At 36.6% G+C, this 14,331-nt stretch overlaps 1 protein-coding gene across 1 annotated transcript in view; it reads right to left on the reverse strand.

Moving 5' to 3' along the window:
- Positions 1-14,331, reverse strand: part of SACK1B (scaffolding CK1 anchoring protein B) — a 59,143-nt gene that overhangs the window by 10,696 nt on the left and 34,116 nt on the right. Inside the window, exon 3 of the mRNA XM_087777199.1 lies at positions 8,149-8,313. Within this exon, the coding sequence (XP_087633325.1) occupies positions 8,149-8,313 (165 nt within the window). The remainder of the gene's footprint in view (positions 1-8,148; positions 8,314-14,331) is intronic.

The following is a 14,331-nucleotide window of genomic DNA, read 5'->3' on the forward strand; positions in this document are numbered from 1 at the left end:
ATACTATATTCCATATTTAGCATCCAGGGGTTTAAAAGCAGAGGTACGGTAGGAGAAGAGTTATATTATTGCATATTAATAAAATCTGCAGGGAAGTAAACTCTGATCAAACTTGTCTCCTAAGGACCCAAAATGGCAAGTTATTGCTTTGTCTTCAAGACTGATGAGATTCCCTAGGCCACAGAAAATGAATTTCTGTTTTTCCATAGCCACCACTCCCAGAAATGAGGTTCTGGCACACGAAGTCTTTGACAAGAGAAAGAGATTTTGTACTTAAAAAAAAAAAAAAAAATCTTTTCATCGTCTGATGTACAACATTTAGAAGATTTTCAAGCATCTCAGCTAATCAGAGACAACATCTAAAGAGCCAGAATCACTTTTCTTTTAATTGAACAAGGCTGCTATACCTACAAACACAGATGCCCCAATCTGTGATGATCCATTGAATGATAACACCTTGTGCCAGAATCCCTTGCAGTTTTACCACCAGTAAGATTTCTCAGTCAGCTTTGCACCATGGGATCAATCACCTTTCTAAATTCAGACGATGCTATCACAATATGCATAGGTAGCACAAACTCTACGCAGCAGTTAAGTTTGAATTCTATTAAGAAGCTTTATGTTTTACTCATGTGAACTCAGTGAATTGCACTTTGGAAATTTTCCATGTTGGACCTCAAAAATGTGGTCAATTTTTCTCCCAGACTGTGGATGACATTGATTCAGCTAAGCCAGTGTCTTTTTTTTTTTTTCCCCTCTCTACTGTCACTTGTTTTTTTAAGCTCCTAGAAATAAAAAAATTCAAAAGAAGTGTTACAACACCTTCTGGACTGTATTGATAATAATTTTCAAAAAGTTCTTATATGGATGTAGAAAAAAATACAAAACCATTTATCAGAAATTGTTACAGAAAGGTGCTTATTTATAGAAAAAATAAAATTTATATTCAATGCAAACCAATTTACAGCATCTACCTCATGTGGCTGTGAGATACAAAATCCTTCACAAGGCATGAAAATAGCTTGGAATATAGCGGTGAATGATCACAATATTTACTGTAGTTTCTAGCCTTGCAATATTTGTTCTAGCAATGCTAATTTGTGTTAATTTACAAGTATTCCAGTGGGAGTGAAAACTGTAGTTTAGCACTGGCAGTAAGAAAACAGAATCTATATTATTAATACATAGACTGTATATATGGAAATAGTGGAATATAAGACTTGTGAATACAGAGGAATGTCTTGCTTCATGGGACTGCTACAAGGACAGGTTTAAAGTCATAGCAGACAAGTGCTCTGTATAGGCCAGGTACAGATGGATTAGGGCTGTTCATGAGGCAACATAGGTAAGATTGTGTGCAGGGTAAATTCAGCAAAATCAGGGGAATAAAATAAATAGGATAGGATAGGACAGGACAGGACAGGACAGGACAGGATAGGATAGGATAGGATAGGATAGAACAGAACAGAACAGAACAGAACAGAATATTTCAGTTGGAAGGGACCTACAACGATCACCTAGTCCAACTGCCTGACCAATTCAGGGCTGACCAAAAGTTAAAGCATGTTGTTAAGGGCACTGTCCAAATGCCTCTTAAACACTGACAGGCTTGGGGCATCAACCACATCTCTAGGAAGCCTGTTCCAGTGTCTCACCACCTTCCTGGTAAAGAAACGCTTCCTAATGTCCACTCTAAACCTCCCCTGGTGCAGCTTTGAGCCATTCCCATGCATCCTGTCACTGGATCCCAGGAAGAAGAGCTCAGCACCTCCCTCTCCACTTCCCTTTCTCAGGAAGCTGTAGAGATGTTTAAACTTACAAAAGTATTTAAGATTCCAGCCTATATAGTATGACTGAGTTTGCAGTACAGTTACATAAACCTTTATTGTCTATGGGAGCACTTAAACCTCTACCTAAAGCATATGAAGTTCTAATAGGTAGAGGTTGTAGCAGTTTTAATGATAGTACCTACTACAATCCAATGAACTTTATCTTTCCAAACAGAAAATTCAAAAAATTAGGAGAAAAACTCCATGAAATAAAAGCATATTTCCAAATAACATGTGCTTTCTAAATCAGTATATATTTCACTCTTGGTATCTTAAAACTTTTATCAAAAGAAAAATCAAATCAAAGAAGCAAGAGTTACACTTAAAAGCTGCTGAGTTGGCAAATCATGGTTTAACTCAAGCTATCCAAGTTCTTTAAATGTTATTTACTTATTAGGTGAGTTTTGACTTAGCATTTTTGACAAGCTGTGTTTGAACAAAAATGCAGCTCAGTTAAAATGTACAAAGACAGCATTTAAAAATTAGTTTTGTTTGTGACCTAAATGTCTTGCAAATGTGCTAGAAACATAAAACATAAAGTTTACCTCTTAATTAGACAAATAAAAGAAGTATTATCTAGAAGCGCTGTAAAATTTTAAAAAGTAAAAATTTTAAAAGTGAAAATACAGGTGGATGCTTAGGTCTATTTTCAGGAACAGCTAAAAAAGAATCAGGAACAATAACAATCCAATTTGTATTATTGAATGGGAGGTTAACATAATTTTGCATCTCTACCTGCTAATCACTTTTGACAATCTAGCATCGTGTCTTTCAAGTTTTCTGCACTCCGATTATAAGTTTTCTTATCAATGAAAGTCAATTTTCCTGCTTTTCTAGTGTGGTTTTTGTTGAACTTTGAACAAGCCAATCCCGCTGAAGAAAATTATTCTTTCTGCAGAAGCTACTCAAGCTTTAAGTAAAAGTAATGAAATAAAAAGCTTTTATTTGAAAGTTAAGTAGTGTGGAAAAAGTAATTTCCGAAAAAGAAAAAAAGAAAATACTGGAATTTATCCATTCTAAAGATTATCACAATAGCAAATCCTTGTTTACTATAAAATAAAATTTTGTGAATTAGTCATTAAATTTGCATTTACTTCAATGACAGTTTTACCCAACTCTATATACCATGTAATTATATTTGTAGGTCAGATCTATATTTAACTATATTAAATTATATTTATGTCATTATAATTTGAAAAAGTTAACTTGAGAGGCAGCTTATACATTTTCAAACAACCATAACAAGTAATGCTGGCCTAAAGACATGCCAGTTGAACACATCAAATCTTACTGAGATAAGGCCTGATCGGTATTGGACAGGATATCACTTGGGAATCTGGAATGCTGGAGGCACAAGCAAAGCTAATGGCTTGCAAATTACCATACTATATAAAAAAAAAGCTTTGCCTTAGGTAGTCCTAGGTTGAAATATAACTTCAAGTAGGCATATCTAAAAAAGGAATAAAGTTTACATTAAATTGCTGTTTTTTAAAAAAATCACAGTCACTGCTTCCTCTGTTCTCTTTTTTCGCTTCTTTCTCTTCAGTATTATTCCTCCTGCAGCTTTTCTGTCCTGCTTCCTTAATCCTGCCAACTCTCTCCCTGTCTCGGTAGGTCATCTGCTCCAAGATGGGAATGTGGCAGCATTACAAAGGCATGTGCCAGAGATCATACTCACTTTTCTCACATAACACTTCCTTTTCCTTCACAGTTCATCTGGCATTCTTCACCTACTTCAAACCCTCTAATTATGTGCCAGGGATGCATACTTTGAATAATTGCCCAAAATACAGACAGTATTTGAGGATATATAGTAACAGTGCATTCCACTTAGGATTAGAAGCAGTAAATATATACGCACTGAATTGCAAGCCCCATTTGGTATGAAACGCTGGACTTCACCTTCCTACTTGGTTTCATCCTCAGGCTACAGGACTCCCCTGCTAACAGCACTAAAAGTAGTGTGTCACTGATCACTGCAGAAGTGTTATGCATCATTGTGGGTAAAGCAATCCTGAATCCTTTATGAATCCCGAGAGGAAAATCATGGGCAAACCATAAACCACACATCATGAAGGATCCTAGCTAGCCCAACGGGACACGCAGAAGTATGTGATTGGCCATAGCGAGTCAAATGGAAAGTCTGTCTGGTCCTGTAACCTGTTTTCATCAGTGACTGCTAGTGGATGCATATGGAAGAATAATTTAATCGAGGACTTGATGTTTTAGGAGGTTTTTGAAGCCAGACACGGGATCTTCTCTCTCCTCCAAGAGCAGGGTGTAGGACACTCAGGGACATTTAAAACATCCAGTGGTTGCAGTTTAAGGATGACCATCAGGGCTATCCAGTTAAATGACACCCAAATGATGAACAGGAAACAAGCTCTAACCTCTTTTTCTGTATGACTGCACCACTATCTTCCCAGAGAGAGACACATAAGCATGATTTAAAATTTTGAAGTATAATTCAATGTTACACATACATTTTAATCAGTAAAAATCCTCCAATGTGATAGATAAGTACAATGAATATATGGTCTCAAACATTTCATTTCAGCACTTTTTATTTGTAGAGTCTGTTTTTATCAGTGTACAATTACTCACCCTGTGCTTGCTGTCAAGAAAATGCACAAAGAAGAAAATGGATGTCTACCTAATACTTAGCCTAACAGTTTTAAAGGAAAAAAAGACACATTTCTCATATTATTCATCATTACCAATATTATTTATTAACCTGGGCCTCTCTTCTTACTAAGAGATAATAGTTGGTGCACAAAAACTAAGCAGTTTTTAAGTTTGCTTCTATTCTGACCTCGAATCTGATTCAATGACCACTGAAGACAAAATCTCAATGCCTTCACTGGAGTCTGGAGTCCCTTAGCACAGAAGTTTGCTCACAGATACAACATTGTGCTGTGCGCGTCTATTTAATAACCAAATTTGACTTAGACTTGGAAGTACTGGAAAACTTTTGATGATTTTGATAACATTGGTGAGAAATAACAAGCAGCAATCAGGTCTCACGAGCAGCTCCTACTATGCATTTAAGCATGCATATCTGGGAGTAGACATCACAAAAGTAAATTAAAATCAGTTCATTAGTGGCTCTATTTTTCTCATTCCTGCAATTCATTAAAAACAGTGAAAGGAGTATCAGGCGATAAATAGTTCCTGCCAGATTGCTTTCAATATCCTGCTGTAGCAAGATGATTCTTCATTATTGCCAAAGAAGTAAAAATAGGTTTCTGCAGAGCATGGAGTCTCTGCCACATGCCTCACCTCAATATCAAATAAAACACGAAGACCTGGCATCAGCTGAGGAGCTTGATTGACTTCTTAGGCATTAAACAACATTGCCTACACTTGTTCATTGTTTCTAATCCAAAATTAAGTTACTGCATTGAGCATTTTGGTGGTTTTTGGGATTGTTGTCTCGGTGCTGCATTTTGCAGTGCAAATCTATTTCATAGTTTGCTGCAGCACCTGTCAGTAGCAGAAAAAAAAAGCAGCTCTCAAAAAATTCAGCTATTAGTTTTTGAAAAATCATCTGGAAAAAGTCAGAATCTGTAATGACTCTTCATCTTTCTATGCAAAGGAATTGCTGACCAAACAACAAGTCAGACCGGAGAAAAAGTTAATCAAAAGAAGCTTAGACAGAGATGAGAAAAAAAGAGAAACACATTAATTAATGGGGAAAAATGTAGGGCAGTCAGGAAGCAGAAAAATGAAAGTGGGGAACGAGAAATGGGAAAGTATAAAACCCAAATTTTGTATTTGAGTTGAGTTCCACTGGCGATGTCAAGGTGAACATTAAGTAAAAATAAACCCACAAGAAGAAATGCTGTAGGAAAGACCAAAAAAGCTCCTAGTAAACCCCTGATTTCATATTCTCCTTTACAGAATCTACATAATAATCACAGATTATATAGTCACTCCATTTTTTCAGTTATATCTTTCAATAAAGAGGGAAACATGTCCTGATATGCAGTCAGACTACAGATGAGAAAAACTGTCTGCACAGTCATTTACTGTAGATTTATGAACAAAATCCTCTTTTTTTCCATACAGACTACTGAATTTTAAGTCTGAATTCAAAAGTACAGTATTGCTCATCACTGCATCTCATTTTTTACTGATCCAAAAAAGAGAAAAAGAGCCAGAGAAGGCATTGAGTTAGAAAAGCTTTACAGAAACTCCTCATCATGAGTGCATGGCATGAGGAGCGTCTGCCATACTCCTGCAAGACTGAACCAAATCATGCCAGAGAATAACAAGACCAGTGCTGCTGGTGCTACACCCTGAGGAAAAGAAGCAGATCTATACATCTCTGTCCTATTCCTGCTTTCACTGAACAGAAGGGGAGGACCAAAAGCCAAGACCACAAAAAGTTAAAGATGGTCTGTTTTTTGTGAGCCTTGAGGCGATGGGAAAAAGAGAAAGGGAGAAAACTTCTCCAAAGTACTGACTGTTCTTTCATAGTCACCAGCAGTTTCTCTTCATCCTCAAGAATGGCACAGGAGAATTACTGTGGAAGTAGTAAGCTTCTACTCCCAGAGCAACAGTCACTGGGAGTTGCACTTGGATGAGAAGACCATTAATTCGAACAGCTTTATTACAAGCTAAACTGGAAACCCAGCACACAACTGTATTTGGCATATATTTTTCATTTTCTGATAAACCTTGAAGTATTCTAAGTAAATCTTGCAGAGTAAAGTTGTATTTTATTTCTCCCACAGTTACGAAACAGAAACATATAATACATAATGTCATTGGAGAGGCCAAGTCCAAACCTTTCCAATCCACACTAATCCATACAAAATCCACTCTAATGTATGTACATTAATTCTTTCAACCACAGTATAAATGCCTGTAGGTCTATAAAACCTTATTAAAAAGACAACCTCGAACCCACCCAAAAGAAGTTAAGCTTTTGAAACATCTGTAGATACACATTGCACAGAACTAATTTGAAAAGGCAAACTATGGCATTTTTTGATATATCATTTGAAAGGCATGCTCCTAATTTATTTTATTTTGGGAGGATAAAACTCATGCCATAAAAAGATGTACACCATTTTTGGCAACGTCTATGGCATAGTTACCCAAGTAATCAGCAAATAGTGGTATCTCATGTTCCAGAGTATGGAAATATTGCCAAATACTGACTTCATGAAGGCAATCATGACCAGGGTTTACAGACCCACAACATATTTTTAGTGTTTTCTTTCCAAAAGTTCCCATAGCTGTGTGTATTACGCCACCAGAGGACAATCCCACACACTCATACACAAGAAACAAGCATGGAAAGTGGTGTGGGAATACTTTTAAGGACCTAAGTCAACATTTCAGAGCAAAAACTGGTAAAAAATACAGGTTTGCTCCAAAATTCTAACAAAAAGCCTTCTTTATCCTCAGAAATACACCACACCTCTATCTGATTTTTGGACTGGGTTCTTGAAATGCATGCTGCTAAGAAGAGCTTTCATAATGTTTTTGCAAGGAGCAAACATAGCCTAACCAATTACAGAAACAAGGAGTTGCAAATGGAACTGTATGGAAGTTCAGCCAAGGCAGTGCTCAGAGCTTTGCAAATAAACTCTGGCAACATCCTCGGAACTTCTTCAGTGCTATCTACAGTACAGTAAATCTAGAAGTATTTATGAAGCATTTATGTCAGGTCAGTGCAGCTCATGGTTTGGATTCTAATCCCTGTTAAATATTAGGGCAGCACAGGACATCTTGTGAAAAATGTGAACGTTAGTCTTCTTGTTATCTTTCTTAGAGGATAAAACTACGTATTTCATGTACAAAAGTAATACTCTAAGACATGATGCAGACAGACATGATAATATAGATTTAAGGAAAACAGTAATAAAAAAGAATCTTGGGCCTTTTAAAGTATTTTAATAGATAATAACTTTAAAGAAAAAGATCATAAAATGAAGTATGCAATTTATTAATTTACATAAGCTTTATGACTCTATCTGCACACTACTTTAAGAGAAAGCAAAAAGAAGCTAAGTTTTTCAAACATGTAGTATTCCTAAATACATAATAATGGAAAATTATTTTATAAATAATGTATGAAAAATTATGTAATTCTATCAAATACTCTTGTTTTGACACATGAAAAAGATAATCTTTCTAATGAGAAAAACATTTGTAGAGAAGGTTCTGTTGGGAGCTTACTTATTTATACCTCTTACTTAATTTGAAAAAACAGTATTCAGTAATCACTTTTTGAATAACTGTCCCTTTTCAGTAGGTTGTGAAGGAATGAGTAGTGAATGCTTATGCACAGGAACACAGGAAGCCTTACCCTGAGCCTCTGAACTTGACAGCCTTGTTTCTCCGTCATTTTCAGAAAGTGACTGAAGTTTGACTCATCAAGCAGAAGATACACTGCAATCCCTCTAGCAGATGCCTCCACAATTTCTCTAAAGATATCCACATCTGTAAACATATCCATAACAATGGCAATGACCTGAATAGAACAGAAAAGACACAAATTATTCTATTGTATAAACATATATATAAAACTCTTCACTGAAGCTTGCACTGGGCAGCTAACACACTAATATTTTTTACACATCAAGAATTTCTAATATTTTCTATGTGGTACTTAACCTGTAAGGCTTTTCAAAGCCACTGGATCTTCTTTTTGAGAAGTCAGGTGATTGCTTGTGTGACATTTGTCACAAGTACCAAAGTCTGGCAAAAAGTTGTGTTGTGGGTGTATGTAGCTATTGGTTATATGAGGAAAAGGAAATCCAGTCGCAGAGAAGGGAAGGGGGAATAGCAATATGAATACAGTGGAAAAATGAAACCATCAAAACATAACTGAGGTGTGCATAAATAAAATTCAGATAATGTTCTTTGTACAAGGGGCTTCTTCATCTTTCTTCATCTTCTCTAAAACTAATGGCTCAAGAGCTTGAAGGAGTCAATAAGCAGACTTTGGAGAGCGGAAGGAGTTGAGAACTTCAGGATCCATACTGATTAAGCACTCTTACCAGGATGAAATTTCCTCTGCTGGTGAGAGCTTGGTTCAAGAAGATTAGAGTCCTTCAACCTATGGGGATAAACTAAGTATTTCTGATCGGGAAAAGCAACGTCCTGCTAATGGTATTTTGGAGATGATATACTATTGATGTATCATTAGCAATTTGGGAAGAACTAGTATTGAAGCATCAGAGGAAATAACAGAGGAAGAACAGGTATCACCTGTGTAACTTTTAAAGATAATATTCTTATCCACTAGAGTCTTCATGAAAAGTTCCAGTGAGATGTCTCAGGTGCAAATTCAAATCAAATAAAGCCTTTCACAGGTATCAGACCAGGCTTGATAGTGAGCATGCTTTACCATTTTCACCAATCTTTAAACTACCTGTACCTCAACTTTAATGGTGTAATTGTTAAGTTACAATCACTCATCTTATTCTGGAACTGAAACATTTGTCTCACTTACAAAATTTCCTAAATGCTGTTGCGCACACCCAGGTAAAAGTTACATCTCCAGTCAGTTGTCTGAACTACCTTTTTGAATCCTACCTGCTTAGTAGGATTACTCCTAAGTAATCCTACCTGCTTAGGACTTATGCCAAACATACTTAAAACACGAGAAATATTAATGAGAGCTGACCTACAAAAAATAAAAGTAAAATAACAAGGTCATTAGGAAAGGTAAAAACACAGCTCCTGAAATAGAAAAATGAAAGGACTTGGCTTTACTGTAACATGTCACCTGATGATAAAAAGACTCTTTACAAACCCACCACTCAAAGAGGAACTGAATAGCAGGAAATAATTCAATTCTTTCAAAAATCTTAGGTAATATGCCCACGCACTACCTCATTCATTTAATTGACTTTTTGAAAATAAAACGTAAATGTGTTTTTTAACAGTACAAATTATATTTCTTTAGCTAAATTCGAAAGGAAAGACTGAAACCCACAAAAGTTTATCTTGACTCTAAGGACCTCATCACTTTCAGACAGCACCTTCTGCTTGGTCTTGTTTCCGAGATATACAACATTAACTGAACATGGCAACCCTATTTGTTCATCTGTCTTGTTTCACTTATGTCTGAGCAGAAATCTGCCAAGACAGATCAAGTGTGTTAGGTAAAAAGATCAAAGAAGTAAGTCTGTTCTCAAATAGTTCTGTTACATTACCTGTGTCCCCCTCCCTCTGAACTCTGTAATTTCTTCTTAATCTTTCCTTTCCTTCAGATCTTTTAGAAATAGGTGCTCATTACATTCAAGGATCTATTTAAATGTAAGAGAGAAATCCTGAATGGATTCATTAGCGTACGCTGACATGAATACATGAAATATTGAAAATCAAGAGTACAGCCTTCAAAAATCATTCTAACATTTTCCTATGGCAGATATCTAAGATGCTAATCTGTTTGCAGCATCTGTGGTTGCAAAGGCTGATATATCAGAAATATACAGAAAAGAAAGTACAAGAATGAGTAATAAAAACTAAAACCCAACACTGACTAGAATGGCCATGTCTATCTTCATGAAGAGGGGAGGAGAGAAATAAATACATAAGCAAGGAGGTCAGTAAGTTGGTGGCATGAGAGAGATGCATGTGCACTACTGCGCAGGTATATTATAACTTGGGAATGAACAGGGAAACCCTCATTGTCTTCACTAGTGGAATTGTTCTTAAACCATTTAGATTATTAATTCTGGAGTTAATTCTGCAAAGCATCAAAGTAGTCTTGCAAGGAAAAGTAGGTTTCACTTCCAGAGCTGGAATAGGGATTACATTTTGAAACCTAAATCCTGTTCTAGCTAAAAAATCCTCACCAGATTTAAGGACTTGTATGCAAAGCCACAGTCATGATCTGACAACCAACTGGACATCCATTTCTGCATTCCCTGGAAACCAAAGATGACTCTTGTATGCCCTCATTAGCCTGCCCATTCACTCAGCAACACTCAATCTAGTCAACACAAACATAATTAGGCTCAATTGCTGGAGGAAGAAGAGTGCCAAATTTGAACAATGCATATGATATACATTCATAAGTAAAAAGTCATTTACAGTGATGAGGTCATTTCTGTATACTGATTTCTATAAATCAGACTAGTTGTTTGATCATAAACTAGATTTTGATGCAGAAAGAGTGGGTCCCATAAATGTCATAGAATATTCTAGCTTTTCAATGTGTTAAACTTCCTTTTTATTTTTTTATTTTTTGGAAGGAGGTACATTTCCCCATACATTTGCCTATTTTGCAGCAGAAGGGAGTATTGAGCTTGGGGAAAGAAAAAATCAGTATGGTATTAGGGTCCCAAGTTTTGATTAAGGCGACCAAGACGAGGCAGTTACTTCAAAAGAGGTATTCTATAATGTGTATCTATCTTTAATTAAAGCTACAATAACTGCTGCAGGATTAGTTACTTGCTGCGTCACTTTGGAGGAAAAGATTTCACTAGTGTGTTTTTACATTTGTTTTTGCAATTGCAGAGCTAATTTCCACCCTGATACTTATAAGAAGAAGCCACATAACAGTGAAATCCAGCAAGGAAGAAGAAACTGATGGAATTTAAATTGCACAAAATAGGTCAGAAAATTGCCTATTCCACAAATTCTGTTTCTTTTGGGCATAACAATGCTATCCCATGTCAAGAAAATCCCCCACACTCCAGTGTCATACAGTAGGTTTCCTTATAAACTGCCATTTTCTTTCCAAAGCATATTTGTTTTCCAAAATGCTGAAGTCTTTTCAAAAGCAAGCACCAATGCTTTTATAGGAAATACAAAGGCCATCCAACCATGCAGGGGACACTGGATGGGTGCAGCAGTTTTCTCCTGAAAGCACCGGAATTCTGGGAGAACTTTCCAAACCTTGAGAAACTGATTATCACCCTGAACAAAAATTACCCTCAGTTGGGAATAATTAAGAATTTTACACTTTCAGGGAGGAGAAAATAGTTGGCAGAGCAGATACTTGCTCTGCATAATATCAGATAACACTGATATGCACAGCAAGAGTGAACTACCACCACCTGATTCGGTACCAGATAGAAGAACACATTTCAGCAATCAACTAAAAGTGAAGACGGTGCAGAAAACAATTTTTATACTAGTTTTCTTCCCTCAAAATTAAATTTAAATAATCTTAGATTGTCACTACTAATCTTTTAATCTTATCAGCCAATTCTTTTTCTAAAAAGTGGTGAATGCTTTTTAAGGTTAAAATTTGATTTCAATGGCATCCTTACAGAAGAAGAAAATCTGCTGAAGTCAATAAACACAAAATTACTCCTAATAAAGTCGATAGTTTTATCAATTTAAATTAAGGCACCAATAGAGCCATATTCTATTATTCTTACTACTATCTTGACACTAAGACTATGGTTTCCAATGGAAAAGTAAAGCTTCACGCATTACTTCAACATTTTAGAAATATTTAAGTACAGGCAGAAGAGTATAATTTTGTTGAATAGCACTATTTTTATGCAAATATTTTAAAACACTTATTTTTTGGTAAGCTGCTGTATTTCATTTAATTCTCACAGTATCGCGTAAAGTAACATTTTAAAACTCATTATCTCTTATCTATCAGATCATTTTAATTCAAAGTTCTTTTCATTCTTTAAAAGTTTTTAATAATTTCCAAGTTCAGGAAATGACTCACTCCTACATAAAATACTAGTGACAAGATTCATGAAAGACAGACGCACACATATTTTGAAGGTTAAAATAGACAGCTATAGCTGAAATTTCCTGCAAAATTATGCAGATTCTTTTAGAACAGGAGCTTAAGTACATGGTAACAACACACCACACTGGATATTATGAGACTGTAAATGGAGACTTCTGCTCAATTCTGTTGATCTATCATGTTACAGGGCCAGTTATTGCTCCTAGGAGTTGCTAGTTTGGGCCCATTCACATTCATTATATTTGCTTAAATGGTTCTCACCTCCAGGAACTTAACTGTATTCAAAGGCTTATATAGAAAGAAGTTGCCAATCCCAACAGTACAAATACATCTATCACTAAACATCTCCTGAGCATGTCCAGGGGAGGGCCACCAAGATGTTCAGGCATGTGAAGGAGCTGGGTTTGTTCAGTCCAGAGCAAAGGTGGCTTCAGGGAATCTTACAGCAGTCCCCAGTGCCTTACAGGAAGGTCTTGAGGAGATGAAGCCAGGTTCTTCACAATGGTGGCAGGACAAGAGACAATGGTCAAAGAGCAGTTCTGACTGGATATAGGGAAACCCCCTTATTCCCATAAGGGCAGCCCAGCAATAGAGCAGGTTGCCCAGAGAGGTTGTCCAGTCACCATCCTTGGAGGTTTTCAAGACCCAACTGGATAAAGCCCTGAGCAACCTGGTCAGATCCTATTGCTAGCCTTGCTTTAAGCAGGAGTTTGGACTGGAGGCCTCCTGACCAAGTCTGCAATTCAAAGATTCAGAGATCTCCACTCCCATCATTGCCAAAATCCAAGCAAATTTTGCCATGTTTGGTACTAATTACAAACTTTGCTGTGAGGCTTAAAGAAAACAAACAGAGACTATAAATAAAGAATACTAAGAAGTAAAGGAGTTCTGCTTTACTTCTCCCATTTTTTGGTAAGAAAAATCAATGGATTTTAATCTTCATAGCTCAGTTTTAGGACATCAAAATCAACCCTTTTAATGGGTGTGTACTGAAATTAGGGCACAAATGTAATGAAAGGCCTTTACTGCTAGTGCTCTGTTAAGTCTATTTTGTGAACTACTGACAGTTTCATTATCCCAGTATCTTCACTCCTTTCACAAGCACTGATTATAATTCTTTAAGGGATATCTTGCAGAGTGTGTCATTTAACACCTCCTTTGCTATAAACAGTAAAAAAGAGGAATCCTCTAATGCAACTGCTTCCTTAGGTCAGGCTTTGCTAAAGAGACACCTACCATTATATCAATAACCTAGCAGGGAATAGTGCTAAAGACCTACCCTACACTGCAAGAGTATTGATTTCTTGTAACCTATGTGACGCTTACTTTGGGCATGCTATGACAAAAATCCATATTGCTGTGCAGTGCTTTTGAAAACCACCACCCTTCCTTACCCCAAGACTGAAGAACAACATTTCAGATAGAAATGTTAACTCTATTTTCGTTGGCCTTGTCCCTGGTACTCCAGTCAAATTCCTTTTCACAGATCTCTGTTTTGGAGAGAATCTCCTTGTGGCACAGGCCCAGTGCTATCTGAATCTGGCCTTTCTCAGAGAGCAGGCAGGCGACGACGCTTGCAACGGTGCAGAAAGGTACAGGACCACATACTTTGCTGTTAGCAACAACAGGCAGGCAGCAAACTGACTGGGTGGGTTTCAGGCACCATAAAAGAAAGAGAGACAAATTCTGTGATCAATGCAGACAGCCTTCCCACTAGTAAGCTACATAATACGTCTCACAAATTATTGTGCGTTTTTTTAATTATGGTGTTGTTTATGGTTGAGGGTCTAGATCCAGTTTATGCTTGCTGCAATTCGT

This window comes from Nipponia nippon, unplaced genomic scaffold, assembly GCF_047370975.1.
Source record: "Nipponia nippon isolate SJK-2023a ecotype South Korea unplaced genomic scaffold, ASM4737097v1 scaffold_4, whole genome shotgun sequence".
Lineage (NCBI taxonomy): Eukaryota > Metazoa > Chordata > Aves > Pelecaniformes > Threskiornithidae > Nipponia > Nipponia nippon.